This window comes from Cyanistes caeruleus, chromosome 2 (assembly GCF_971803275.1).
Source record: "Cyanistes caeruleus chromosome 2, bCyaCae1.hap1.1, whole genome shotgun sequence".
In the NCBI taxonomy this organism is placed as follows: domain Eukaryota; kingdom Metazoa; phylum Chordata; class Aves; order Passeriformes; family Paridae; genus Cyanistes; species Cyanistes caeruleus.
Genome location: NC_141702.1, coordinates 72357932 through 72372817, shown reverse-complemented (window position 1 = coordinate 72372817; position 14886 = coordinate 72357932). Strand labels below are relative to the sequence as shown.

General features: G+C 37.3%; 1 protein-coding gene across 25 annotated transcripts in view; it reads left to right on the top strand.

Moving 5' to 3' along the window:
• The window catches only part of FAM120B (family with sequence similarity 120 member B), a 90715-nt gene that overhangs the window by 21868 nt on the left and 53961 nt on the right, over positions 1-14886 (top strand). For 24 of the 25 annotated variants that reach the window (XR_015283398.1, XR_015283400.1, XR_015283397.1 and 21 more), the window contains one exon: positions 585-677. Coding sequence is in view for 4 of the 25 variants with exons in the window: in XM_023923663.2 (XP_023779431.2) it covers positions 585-677 (93 nt within the window). In the remaining 21 variants the exon portion in view is untranslated. Of the gene's footprint in view, positions 1-584; positions 678-1738; positions 2810-14886 lie in introns of those variants that run through there. The other variant, XM_086877847.1, reaches the window with a different exon arrangement.

Here is a 14886-nt window from a genome sequence, read left to right as displayed (position 1 = left end):
AACATTTTAGGTTTTAGCTCTGAGTTTTCCCTGCTTCCATATGTAGCCTTAAAATCCGAAAGAAATGAAATATGTTTTGATAAATCCTGAAATTTAGGTTAAAATAGGTAATTGAAATATTTTAGAATATTTTTGAAAGTTCTAACAGATAAATGTGTAAGCATTTTTAAAATTCCTAATGGTCATCATATCTGTGGCTCATTGAGGTGGTTTTTATCCTATGTCTTGACTATAAAGGAATTTTTTTTACTAAGCTTGGTCTTGCAGAGAGAGAAAAATTTCCTGTTATTATGAAATTCCAAGGGAAGTGGAGAAGGGAATAAATGAAGGGTGAGCATTTTGTTTGATGTGTGGAAATCCATGTGTATACACTATACGTAAGTGTTGGGGTATGCACTTCATTCAAGCTGTGAAAGAAAGAATTTTATTCCCTGTGTGTTTTCCTAGATGATGCATTCATGATGGTCATCATTACATGAGGTCACTGTTCCAAGTTTGATGTGCTTGAGCAAGAGGATTCAATTTTCAGAAAGCTCCTCTTCAGAGCCTTCAGATAATGTGTCATTTTTTTTCATCTGTTTTAGGTCAGTAGCCTCTCTCTGGAGGATTTAAATGCATTTCTGGCACTCATTCTCTGCCTAAAAGGGAAGTCAGCAGCTCAACTGACAAGCCTGCAGGTATGGACTGGAATAATTGTGTAGTATGAAATACTCATGTGATAAATACATTATGATAAATATTTTGGAGGTAAATCATTCTACATTGTTTTTTTAACAGGTATAGGAGCTAAGGGTCAGGGTAAATATATAGCTTTTTCATGTGCTATATTTTGTGTGAATACTTATATTTGCTCATCACACAAAAAGTTAAAACAGAAGAGACATTTTGTAGTGATTGCAGCTCCAGAGTGAGCAAATTATTCTCAGATTTCTTCCTCCCTTAGTTTCCAAACTTCCATCTGGTGAAAAATTGATAACAGTGAATCCTGTCTTACAACATTGCTTCAATTTTTTTTAATGAGGAGGATTTTGGTCTTGGACATGGGTTGTTCAAAAATCTCTAGATTAAATTAAATTTTGGTATTACTACTTGAGGGAGAATTTAAACAATATAAACCAAACCAGAAAAAAGTTACATAATGTGACTCACTGTGGCGAAAACCATTTGGATTACACAGTTCTGTAACTATTAGGAAGTTCTTTTAAATATTTAATATACCCTCCACGCAAATCTGTTCTTTCCTTTCTTATCTTCTGCCTTTCCACATGCGGATTGAAGATTCCTAGATGGTTATTGCAGAAGAACCATTTAAACAGTTCTTCGTGAATATGAAATTATACAAGAGTATATTTAATTTTGTAGTGTGAAATTATAATCAAAGTATTAGCAGTGTATAGCACAGAGTCCACATGTCAATTGCTATTTGAGTTGTGGGTTTTCATAAAGGTAAGTGGGAAAGGGTTGGAAATGGTTAGGACCTTAACATATCTTCATTCTGTAAATCTTGCTTGTATTTCCAAAAAATTCCCTGTTTCTTTGAACAGTCCATGAGAGAATTTTGAAAGTACTTTTTGTTGATCTCAAGGTAACACTCCTATTACTATCCATTTGTATCTAGTGCACACGTACCAAAATAACAAAACCACTGTGAGTCCAGTTCCATTATTTGATTCCTTGTAACAGATGAAGTCCAGGCTCCTGTAAAATTCTTCAAACTCATCACAAATTTGATTTGCAGCTGACTGTGTAACAAAAAGGAAGCAATGAAATGAAGGCAATATGGAATACAGCAGAAATGTAGGATTTATTTCTGTCAGATACATTACTGCACATAGTGTTGCACTCAACATTGGGAGGATCAGAACTTCATCGAGGCTGCGTGGCAGTCATTCAGCAACAGCATAAAGGAAATCAAGCCCAAGCAGGAAATGTTGAAACAACTTGTTTATAGATGCAGTTACAGGGAATGTTACATAAGTTTCTAAAGTGCTTCAAAGTTTATTCTGCTTAAATTAGAGGTCTTTGTATGATTCATTTGTGCTGTGGCTCTTTGAAAATATAAATCTGCATCCAAACACATAACATTAATAAATCTATGCTACTTCTCAGCATTGTGCTGACTGAAAGTTGTTAACAAAATTTTGTTAATTACCCACAAAGCTTATGTCAGACCAGCTGTGCACACAGAAGTGCATGAAGTGTGAAGCTGGTCTTACACTGTGTCATGCTTCACTTTATGAAGTGGACACAATGTTGTTGGAATTGACTTCTGCGTGCCATTGGCAAGTCTTTTCCTAAGTTATGTCACTCTGCTGCTTATATAAGCACTGCATGCACTGTCCCACAAAGCCTTCTGCTGTGCTGGCAACCAACACAAGATTCATGTAAAGTAGCTGAAATTTTTTGTATCAGGCCACTTTGTAGATCAGCTCCATGTCTTATTCTAAAATTCACGATAGTGCCTTTGGTAATAGTTTGAGCCAGAACAAATCCTTCTGAAGGAGATAGTGAAAGAGGATTTTGGTCTCTTTCTCTTCTGAGGTTGTGAATACGTAAATAAGAGTTTGAAAACTTTCCCTCGCTGCCTTCAAATTAACCTCTTTTCCTGTGTTTTGATGACCTGAATTTCCCTGTGGAAAAAAGTTGCTATTTCTCAGTTGTGTGTGTATCTGTATCTTGTCAAGCTGTATTAAGAATAGAGAACTTAATAATGTCCTGGGAATTCTCTCTTGAAAGGGCAGGAGACTAAATAGAACGTCTTATACAAATATTCTAAGAATAATAATCAATAAAGCAATCTTTCTGAGAATTACCATTGAAGCATCTAATTTTCAAGATCCCATCTCAGAATAGCTTAAACTGTTTTACTAATTACTGTGTTTATTGAGTCATTTTACAAAATTGAGCTGTGCTCAATAGAGTTACTGAGTTATTTTAATAGTTAGTGAATAAGGTAGCAATAGGTATTTAACAGCTTAATTTTCTCGATATTTGTGTTTAAAATCAAAGGATCTAAGTGCATGTACTTGAATAAGAAATGGAGTTTATAGTAAGAAATAAGGAACAGAGTTTAATCTGTTTACCATACTTTTTATTTTCCATTGAAAAGTTAAAAGTAGTACCTAGAAACAGTTTAATCACAGAACTTCCAAGAAAGTTATGGTAAAATTAGTCAGCATCTGCAAAATTTTATGAAGATATTTTCTCATTTGCCTTTTTGGACTTAACATTATAGTATTATTTAAATGTAGAAAAAAAAAGTTTATTTATTGTAAACAATTCTGTGAAGAACACTAATTTGATTTTTTAAAAAATTAAATTCTTTTTGGTAAAGAAGTCCATTAGCAAATATGTTTTAGCAGAATACTTAACTTCCACTATGAAATATGAGAGAAAATATAAATGGAGCCCATTCTGATGGAATGAAGATAGTGTTTCAGCCTTCACTTTTAAATCTACTTTCTAATATGCTGTCCATATTTCATAGTTAATGAGATCCATAAACCCACAAGTCTGTGAAACAGAAAAGTCTATGGTTTGAATAAAGTGGGTTAAAGCCATAAAAAATATAGTTTATCTCATGCTGAAAGAAAGTGGGCTGTGAACATGTAACTACATTGTACATTTAGTATTACTTTCTGAGAATAACATAACGTTTATACATGAAGATTTGATTATTTTTCAAGATCGATGGTTTCAAAATACCAAAATGTGAACATGATAGAAAAGACATTTTTCTGGTTAGATTTTTTCAAGTTTTCTTGTGCTGCCCCCCTTATATGGTAGATTAGCATTCTACTTTGCCCAAGCCTCCCATAGAGCTTATACATAAGGTCAGAATTAAATTTTGGACCCCAGGTTGTCTATTTCCCTTCTTTCTATTTTAACTGGTGTGTGGTGTTGGCAAAAAGCCCAGAGAGCCATCAGTCTAACTTTGAGGCCATTGCAGTGAAAAACAGGCACCAGCATTGTGGTTCCAGACTTGTTTCTTGTATTGTGCTAGCCCTGGTTGTTTACAAGTGCAAAGTCAGCTTTCACCAGTAATGCATGTAAAATACTGCCCAAACAGGAAAAAAACCATAATGACTTATAAACACAATTGCATTTTTTCTAAGATTTCTCTAAACATGTGTTTATATGAAAAATTTGTTTTGGAGGTGTAAAGCTGTGAATCACATATTTTCTGAAAGTTGTAACCAAAGATGAGATGGAAAAATTCAGTTAAAAAGGAACTGGAAATTGGAAATTAATTTTGGGTCCTGAAAAATTATTTTAAAAGTGAAATGTATGGCAGAAAATTGGAAATCAAAGTTAATAGCAGGTGCATGGGTGAGCATACACATCATTGCTGGAATTTAGGGCATTTGCAAACCCTTTATAGCTTTGCTTTAAAATGTCCCATTATGCCAGTAATTGCATCATTAATATTAAGAGTAATAACATCATTTGTACCACTTGTAAAAAGAGCAGTTTGGCTGTGTATGAGGTACAAGACAGTCAAGCACTGAAATATATTCCTTCAATTTTTTTAAGAGCTTTTTGTTATTTGAAATTGTTACTGATGTGAAATGAGCACAGTCATTTTAGATGAAATTACAAGATTCAGAGAGTCTTTGCAACTTGATTGCAAATGAACTTTCACACAATACATATTAGGTATTACTTAGCTTTTGGAATAATAATGATAATAATAAAAAATACTCAGCAAACTATTAAGTAGCTTGAAAGCTGGAAATAGCTTTAGCCAGAATTTTAGTTGCACAGAACTTCTGAGTATTTTTCATAGAACAGTGTCATAGAAGCAAAATCACCTTAGTTTTATACCTTGTTTTACCTTGGAGTTATACCAATATCACACAAAGTATTTTTCTCTGAGTATTTTCCTGAGGGATACTTTGCCACATCCATTTAAAACAGCAGTAGGTTTTAGAGTCATAAGTAGTAGTGTAGTTGTCTTGGTTGGGATCCCTCAGATTTAAAGAAGGATGTTGCTCCATCTATTCTGTGTTTTTTCTTCTATGCCATGCAGACCAAAAAGCATAAATAATACCCAGATTCTGAACACTTGATAATTTCAATCTCCTGGTGTGCTGGCAAGGCAAGCTATGTTTGTCAACACCATTATGTGTGATATTTTTCAAACAGACCCCCAACAGCCTTTGTGAGCTATCTGTAGTTTTCAAAATATGATTGTTGAAAAAAATCCCTTTTTCCCCCAGGGAGTGTATGTTTATTGTGTCAGTGTGACTGTTTCCTAATTAATATTTGCTTGAAGTCTAATTGGATTGGGTAAAACATAAAATACAAGTAAGAATATTGTAAAGATTTTAGGGATAAACCCTTCTTATATACAAAGGACCTGCTTCTGTGATGTACATTAGGATTAACTAAAATGGAATTTGAGTGCATTCCCAGATGCTTTACTGAATCAGGGTTTATATTCCCTCAAAATTTGCATCTGTCAAAAGTGTTTTAAAAACTATGGGCGAGATTGTAACTGGCAGGTGGTGGAGAACGGGGGGATTGAGGTGATTTGCTGATCTTGGCATTGCTTCCCAGCCCATTTTCCCATCTGTGGTCTTTAGGTTTCCTCAGTGTTCTGGGCTAATCTGGAACTAAAGTGAAGCATTATGGGATGTGATTTCAAGTTGGGATTGGTTCAGTCCCTGTTCAAAATTAGAAATGTTCTTCTCACATACTCAAGATAGTCTTAAATGAACCAGTCCAAATAGAACAGTTCCACTTAAACAGGTCAAGCATTAGTGCAAATACAATTATGTTTCAGGAGCTGTAGTTACTCACTGCTTAGAGCACTTTTCAAAGACCCATCTCTAAATTTGTGACTTTTTATAAGCATTTGTAATTTCTATAAGCATATTTTGAAGTTCTGAAGAAAGTTTTCTTAGTCCTCTGACAACTAGCTCTACCTTTTTGCTGCTGTTGGTTTACAAGCATATTAAAAAGAAATCTCGGGCTTAACTGCCCATTCAGCTTGCAGACAGGATTGGTGTTCTGCCCCACTCTCCCAATTTTCTTCTTGACAAAATTGGTATTATTATTATTATTATTATTATTAGTCTATTTCCCTGAATATTTTTTGCTGTTGATGTGAGCCCCAGTACCAGAATTCACATAGCTGTGTAAATTCTGTTGTATAAAATTGGCACAAATACAAACCACAGCATAACTAGATCACAGAACTGTCAAGGTTGGAAGAGACCTCCAAGATCATCTAGTCCAACAATTAGCCCAGCACTGTTGTAATTCACCCCTAAACAGCATCCCCAAGTGCCCCCTTCAGATGCTTCATGAACACTTCCAGAGATGGCAAATTCATCATCTCCCTGGGCAACTTACTCCAGTGCCTACCCACTCCTAAAGTGAAAAAAAATTTCTGTTATCTAATCTTTATCTCCCCTGGTGCAGCTTAAGGCCATTTTTCTCTTGTCCTTTCACTTGAAGCATGGCAGAAGAGACCAACCCCCACCTCGCTACAGCCTCCTTTCAGGTAGCTGTAGAGAGCTGAGTTGTGGTCATCTCTTCTACTTTGGGAAAAAAATTCATTTGTTTAGATGGATTCAGTTTGCCCAGGGAGAAAATCTTGTGCAAGGCTTTGAGCAAGGGTCTTAAAAAGAGGATTTTTATTTCTTTGTGGAAGATGGTCTTGCATTTTTCTGCATAATTGTGTAAGATTGCTGTGCGTTTCTGTGAGTTTTCCCTGTTACTGTCCTGTAGCTCATAATTAGCAAGGTTTCAACAACATGGAAATAGCAGCAATGTTTCAATTATAAATTGCTTTTAGACTATATATAGCTTGCAGAATATTTCAGGATGCTTAAGGTAACAGACACTCTGGAATTTCAGATAACAGAATTGCTGTTAATTTTTAATCCATGCCAAATAATATTGCAGGAAGTGAAACACGGCTATTAGTAGTGAGGGTAATAAAGCTCTCCCAAAATATCAAGCAAACTGACAGCTTTGAAAAAGTCAGAGATAACTTATTATAGAGAGAGGAAAAATAAATATTTCTGGTATCAACTGGCATTTTCTTGCCAAGTTTGTGTTGGTCAAAGTGTACGTTTGCTTCTGAGTTCAATAGTTCTCACTTCCTAACATATTGTATGCTGGAAGGAGCAAGCAGCCCATGAGGGTTGGAGGTGGTGTTTGCAAGGCATAGGTGGGGTTGCTCCCCGCTGCCTTTGAGGGCTGACCTGTGTCCCCCAGGGCAGGTGACATCCAGGGGCTGGAGCAGGGAGGGGATGGAGCTGTCAGGAAGCGGTGGCACACGCGCACCTGCCCGTCATCTGCTCGGGGCCGCCTGCACCTGCCCGCGCGCCTCTGTCACGCCTGAGCAGGAATGTGAGCTGCACATCTGTCCAGGCTTTCCCTGCAGAAGCAGATGGCTGTGCACAGCTTCAGGGAAGCCAAGGGTTTTCTGAAATGAGCCACTTAGAGAAGGATGCATTTATAGGCGTATGGTTACAGTGCTTTGGTGGATGTACTGGAGGTTTTCAAATTACTACAGTAGAAACGTTCATCTGGATGATATCAGAAACAGCAAGGCTACCCAAGAACTGATTTGTTCCCTTTCTTTTCAAGTTTATTCTTGATTGACATGGCCATTGTCCAGGGGTTAAAAGTCAAGACAGTGTCCAGTTCCTATCTGTTGTTTCTTCTATGACTTTGGTCAAATTGTTCAGTTCTTCCTTGTATTTTAGTTCTTGCTTGTAACAGTTATGCACCAGTGGTTTCAATAATATAAGTTTTTTGGCCAAAAGTGCTGTGTAAATGTGAACTTTTAATATGTTAACATTAATATTGAAGTCATGCATATAGTCTCCTCCCCTTCATCTTTGTTTTGGGGTTATTTCATTTGATGTTCACTGAGAAACAACTGAGATGTGGTTGAAGGAATTTTTTATAAAGAAATGGAGCTGTGTTCAGAGAAAAGTGATAAAAGTACATTATAATATCCCTTACCAGCATTATTCTTTAGCATCGCAAGACATCGTCACTTATTAAGACATTCTAATCCCAGTGTTACATGTGAGGAAAGAACATACAGGGACAATAAACACCAAATGTGTAAAGGTAGTTGTGTATTACCTCCAAAGAAAATTAGTGATTCATGGAGAGATTTAGTTAATTGTTTAGTAATCTCATCAGCATGTCTAGTGTCACACCAGCACTATGCACATTAACTAAAAAGGTGTATTACATTCATCTAGGCTGATATATATTACCCTGATAGATTTAAAAGAAGAGATGTTCAGTTCCTTGCCAAGTACAAAGCTATATAGGTATTGGTTTTAGCAAGGACAGATATGCATACCTAAGTGTCTTTTCCTATTTAGCAATAGTTTTCTATATACTTTCTCTGTACTGAATACACAAACACATCTTGGCAGAGAATGTTACTGTGCTAGGACTTAAGTTCTGTAAGTTCCTTAATGAGAGCATTACTTTTGAACGTAATAAAAGCAGAGCTATGCCAATACACTTTCAAAAATACATCCCTCAACTTGCTCAGTGCTTTTAACTTTCTAGCAAAATCATACAATTGTATGTTGTATTTGTACCCTGAGGCTTCAGTACAATAGAGGAATAGTTCAGGCTAGGAGCAATGGTTAGTATTTTTCAAATACAGGAGGCTGAAAGCATGGTGTTGTTCTGCAGGAAGTTTATTTTGGCACAGCACCTTCTGCATTAAAAAAAAAAAAAGGTATCCTTTGTTTTAAAATGGCTGCAGATCAGTTCCTGAGGCTGAAATGTTATCAGCAAAGTGCCTGCAGAGTCCAATGCTGGCTGAAGGGCTGCAATGCCAAAGTTTGGCTTATTACAGAGCATGCATTTTCTTTAAAACAGCATTCTTCTCTAGTCAGTAAGTCTTTAAAAATGGCCAAGTTACTCTCACATAAACTCTTTCCCTGATTATTTTTAATTTGCTCTGACAAAGTGCTAATACAAGAAAATGTAGAATATTACCTGTAAATAATTTTATTTTCTTTAAAACCTAAATCTGTAGTTGGTTCTTGAATGGTTCAGAAGACCATTGTTATGCAACAGCTGTCTGCACCAAAGAAGGATTCTCTAGTTTCTCTGTATGTATTCATCTAAACCATAACACAGGGCTAGCATTCTTGTGCCAAAAGGCAGCAACTTTCATGCTGTGTATGGCAATTTTCCATTTCGAAAGGAGTAGGTTTTCTGGAAATTAATATTCTATAGTAGCTTAGTTACAAATGAAATCCTGATATCTTGAACATACTTGACCACAGGTTACAGTTTGTCAGTTCCCTTCACAGGTCATCTGAAATGCTACTATGTGACTCATTTCATTTGTCTTGGAGCTTGGGATTGTCATGGAATAGAAGCAGACAAGCTCTTCTTTTCCTCCTCAACCTGTGGACTTAACACCTAGAAAATTCCTTAGCCAGAACTGTTTACTGTGGACCATATCACTTCAAAGGGTGAACCGCAGTATCAACAATCTTATTGTGCAGCTGCTTTGCAATACAAAGAAACCCAAGGAGGAAAAAAACCCCAACAAAATCTATATTGCACTGGCAAACAATATTTGCTCTACTGGCATTCTCTACACAAGGTGTCTTGGTTCAATGACAGTTTTATTTGAAGAGCTTATGACATGGATACCAATTGTGATAATGTTTCTGGAACCTGCAGTGCTTCAGATATGCTAAATTTTGCCTGATACAATTCTGCTGAAATTCATCAATCTTCCTGTTGGTTTCAGTGGGAAATAAATCAGACCCCTAAGAAATATAAAGTCAAACAGCTTGAGAGAAGGGGTGGTCCTACATGAGGACAATTGTATAAATCTTCAACTTCCGCTCTGAATCTAGGGAGGAAAATAAAGAATACAAATTTTTAAGCTTGGCTAATTAAGCCTGGGACAATTGTAGCAGTAAACTGAGCAGTTGCAGGCCTAACCAGCTGTCATTTGCCAATAGAGGCAATCTGAGGCTGTGGAAAGACAGACTGCATTACAAAGGCAGCCAAGCACACTCTGCCAAGTAGTTCTGTTGATGGCAGAATTTTTACATCTAAAACTGTGTTCCCTGGACCAGTCCTATGATTAAACAAAGGGATAGCACTGGATTAAGGTGTGGATAAGGACTTTAGGTCAGGACCATGGTCAGGATGAGGCAGCAGCCAGTGAAGACCCTCGTTCTGAAGATTTTGGTAATGGAGCTAGACAACGTAGAGTACAATACCGAAATACGTACTAAGTATTTACAAAAAGTAAAAGAGTGGAAAAAGTTCGGTATTTGAAGGCTTACAATGGAAAGTTACTGGGAGAGACATGACCTTTTGCATGCTTTCTAAATTTTTTCTGTGTCCCCTAATAACTTTTGAATGTGTTGGCCAATTTCAGCTGCATTTGACAGAAAGGTAGGAGTCTGGGAGAGCTGTAGTTACTGCTAGTTGTTTCAAATAGGCAGCAGGGTAGATGGAAAAGGCACTCTAAGTTGCCCAATAGGACAAAACTTTATTGTGGGATCACTTTTATTGGGGCATCCATGTGAAAGGGAGACATTGCTACAGGCTACAAGAATTTTCAGTCCCAAAAAAATAAAATGTATTTTCCTATCAACTAAATTCAATATTATGTATGTGATGGCAAGGCGAGGAGGTTCAGGGGTAAGTATGTCACCAAAAACATGAGCAAATACTTAAGACACTAAAAATTGAAATCCAGATGAATCCATTCACTTTTGTAGAAGGGACATGGCTGCTGGCTGGGCTACAGTCAGATGGTTAGCCTGATAACTATAATCCAAAATTGATGTCAACATTCTGTAAATGTCACAGGTGTTGCAGACTGTCACTGGCACTTTAGGCCAGAGTTGAGCAGTTGTGGCTAAAATAAGAGAAGTAACGTTATTTCAAATAAGCTGGGAGGACTAAACTTTTTAATTGTGAAATTCATTATCACAGAAGTGTCACTTATGCTGGGGTTTGTTGTGAATATGATTAAGAGTTTTGATAAAGGCAACTGTTTCTGAAAATTAAACAAGAAATGAGATGTAATCTTTTTGGAACTGAAGGAAACTTTTTTCTAGTTGCAAATTGGTTGGCAGTAGTACTTTTGTGTTATTATTTGTAGAGTGCTTAATGGTAAAAGCAATTTTTTTTTATTTTTTTTTAAGTTTACTTCAGTGGTGGTTTTGGCTTACTGTAAATATGAGTGTTATTCCACAGAGAGGTATCATTTTACATCAAAGTCCTGATAAAACCCAGTAAATAAACTTTCCTGAACATATAAATACTAAACAATTGAGTTGTTTACAGCTAAATATTTACTTCAGAGTCTTAGAAGTGTTTAAAAACTGGTTTTTCTAGTTTCTGTTGCAGCCAATGCCCTCATAGGATCTCTTCAATCCCCATTTTCCTTTGCACACACCTTGTTTAAGCAGGAAGAGCTTAATTTAAGCCATAATCTTTTTATCAGAATAAACCTTAGTCTGTTTTCAAAATACTGGTTCTCCTCTCCCCCCTCAGTTTGACAGGGCCCAGCAGTTCACGGTTTAAAGCTGACTGATGGCCAGTAAATGCTCCATTTCACCAGCCCACCTCTGCAGGGTGACATTTACCAGCATTGCACCAGTTCAGGTTATCTTTTTCTCAGGAGCAGAGAATAGAGCTCCAGTGTACAGGGGCTTTAGCAAGCATCCTCTGCCAACTCCCACTGAGAATTTATACTAATGGCTGAAGGCAGGACAATCTGGTCTCTGTCTTTGGGTTGAGGTTGTTTAGTGATGCTTTCCATTGCAATGATAGCTGAGCCTTCATCTCTCTATATTTAGAACACAGTGTGCCTTAGTGCTCTCAGGCGAAGCTAAGCCTTACTGTTTTAGTGATAAGTTCCTGAGATAGGATCTACCTGCTGCCTTTATTGCTCAAGCACAAATTGCCTGTGGTTAAATATTGGATCATTTAAGATACAGGTGGCTGCTGGGCAAGTTAATGTAAGAAGCAGTAATACTGATGATATACCGGCTGAGTTCAAATGATCTAAAAGGAACTGGTTAAACTAGACAAGTACACAGATTTTGATCACTACTGCTTGAATTCCAGCAGTTTATTGCATGGGAAAAATTACCTTGATTTGTAACTATTGTTATTTGAGTCATTTTAACTAAAAATCATCAAATACTAACCTGTCCTGGAGTGTCACATTTTCCCTTTTATCACAAAAATAGGTATGTTCTTTTGTAGGTGAGTGGGAAAGGGAGAAGAGGGAGAAATGCCTTATGTAATTTTAAAACTTTCTCTTATTAAATTTCTGTATCAAAATGTTAGCCACAGTCATATCTTCTGTATTCAGCTTCACCACAGGAATAAGGCAACAGACCAGGAAGAAAGTAAACTCTGACCTAAGTAACAATTATTAATACAGACTTTTTACATTGAAAAAGAGCATGTCCAGAATGTTGTTTAAAATCCCACTAAAGGAGCCAGTTTTTAAATGAAATGTTGTATTTAGTACATTGAGATACAGAGGACATGTAAAGTAGCACAAGTAAAGAGCAGTGAAATTGTCATCATATCTTTTCTCCTTGGTTTCAAGAAATTCAGATGGTAAGATGGCTTTGCTGTGTCTGCTGACATCTGGCATGTTCAGATACTCACCCTCACATTTCAGCTGTCATAGAACCTATTTATCATTTTAGCAGAATTTGAAGCCTTTAAACTCCAATCACTTGAGGGGAAAACAATTTTTTTAGTGTGCTCCTGGAAACAGTTTGTGCAACTTTCAAAATGCATAGTATAAGGTTTATGCCTCTATCAAAAAATCCTTTGTGAATCTACAAAGAAGAGTCAGAGGACTAATAGTATTTCTTTAAAACATAAAGGTATTTTTACATCCTGATTATTTTTTAAGTTATTATTTCATAAGATGAAATTTGAACTGGAAATTTGAATTCCATATACAGTATCCATGCATTTTCTGTTCCTGTAAGTTAAAACTGTCCATCAGGTTGTGCAGTCTCTCAGTGTAGGTTTGCAAAGTGCTGCTGTGAGCAAACACCTTCCACCCTGCCAAACCTCTTTCTGTTGCCAGTGCACATGCACACAGCCACAGAGAGCGGCCTGAACTCGGTGATATAAATCTATAACACTTCTAACAAAGAGATTTCTGAAATTGTTAGAAATACAATTTCTATACATAGTGTTGTGGATGCTGTAGCACTTCCTTTGCTCTTTTCAAGTAGCTTACCCAGTTCAGATCAAGCCTCTGATATCAGTAATTTCTGCTGCAATGATGCTAGAGGACTGTGAATTTTAGAGTTCTCAGTCTTCAGTTAATGCTGCCAAATAGGAAAAAGTAATCTTTCTCCCCAAGGGCTGGGAGGGTGGGGAGCTGCCATTGGTGGGCTCAGCATCAGGGCTGCAGCACAGGCAGCTGGTGCAGGAGGAGAGGTTCTCACACATTCCCTGTGCCTCTCACACAAATGTCATCAGCTGGTGGTAGGAGTAGCAGCAGCGAGATCACAGGGCTGTATCTCACATGGTTCACTGGGGTCCTGAGTTTATAGAAATGGTAAAAAGAACAGACACAATTTCCAGAAGGATATCATCTCTAGGGTGTAATGCCCTGCAAGACAAAACTTCTTTTCTTTTGGAATTTTCCACTTCTCATCATGATGTCTTAACATTGCAGACACCAGGCAGTTGTGAGCATTCCCATGGCAAGGCAGCTCTCGGGTTTGCCATGTGCACAGCCTCATTGTTACAGACTCACTGTCCTTTCATTTTCTTTGGTTTTCATTGCCAGACATGGAAAATAGAAACTATCCTTTAGTGAATGTATTTCCTGTCCTATTAAAATAAAGAAATCACTGTTGATAGCTGTTGCCTTGGTCTTGCTCCTACTAATTTTCATTAAAATACCAATCTTTACCTGATGTCTTCACACACACACAAACCCTCCACACCCCAATACTGCAGTGCTTTGGGAGAACTCTGGACTGATAGCTCTAGACAATGAATTCTTCTAACTGTAGAGTCTGTCACCAGCAACATTATTTTATCTTTTCGGTCAATATGTCTCAAGTTTAACTGAAAAGAGCACAGCTAGTGTTGTAAATGATGTGGACAGACTTCCTTAGCAGGTCTTAAGATTTGATTTGGTGATCGCAAACAATCTAGTAAATGCAATGTAAGAATCTCAGCTGCAACATAAGTGACTGTGTGCACTCTAGCAGTTTGCTTTAGTACAAATACTGTTTCTCTTAAACCACATTCCTCTTTCAAGCACCCTTCAGCATTCTTAAACAGTTTGTAAATGCCTGCTTTAGTTGCCAGTGCAAAAGAGTTATGAGTGTGCATGTAGTTACTAGTCTCAGCTGGCAAAATGGTAGCTGACATTTGGAGGCAATAACTTCCTGAAACTCAGTGTCCTGATCCCCTACTGGAAATACATTTGTTTTAAAGGGAGGGCAGAAGAGAGTCTCCTTACTCAAATATGAAGTGTCACAATCAGAAAAATATGGATGTTTCATTTTCTAAATTACTGCTCAAATTCTAGTGGGAGGTGTCCCTGCCCATGGCAGGAGGCTTGAAACCAGATGAACTTTAAGGTCCCTTTCAACCTGAACCATTGTACAGTTCTGTGAAATTAACTTGTGTTGTCTGCATTTTTCTGGATGTCAGTGGCTGTCTCCAGTTGTCTGCACTGGATGAATTTCAATTACTGACTGTCATGTTGGGTCAGTGCCCTGGTGGCCAGCTTCATGCCTTTCCAGGAATCACTAGAGATAGAAGTGCTTCCCAGAGGGCTCTGAATCTTCCTGCCTGGCATCTCCCTGCCTGCATCTTCGTAGCTAGGTCCTCTTTGGCTTCTGCACTGTAGAGAAA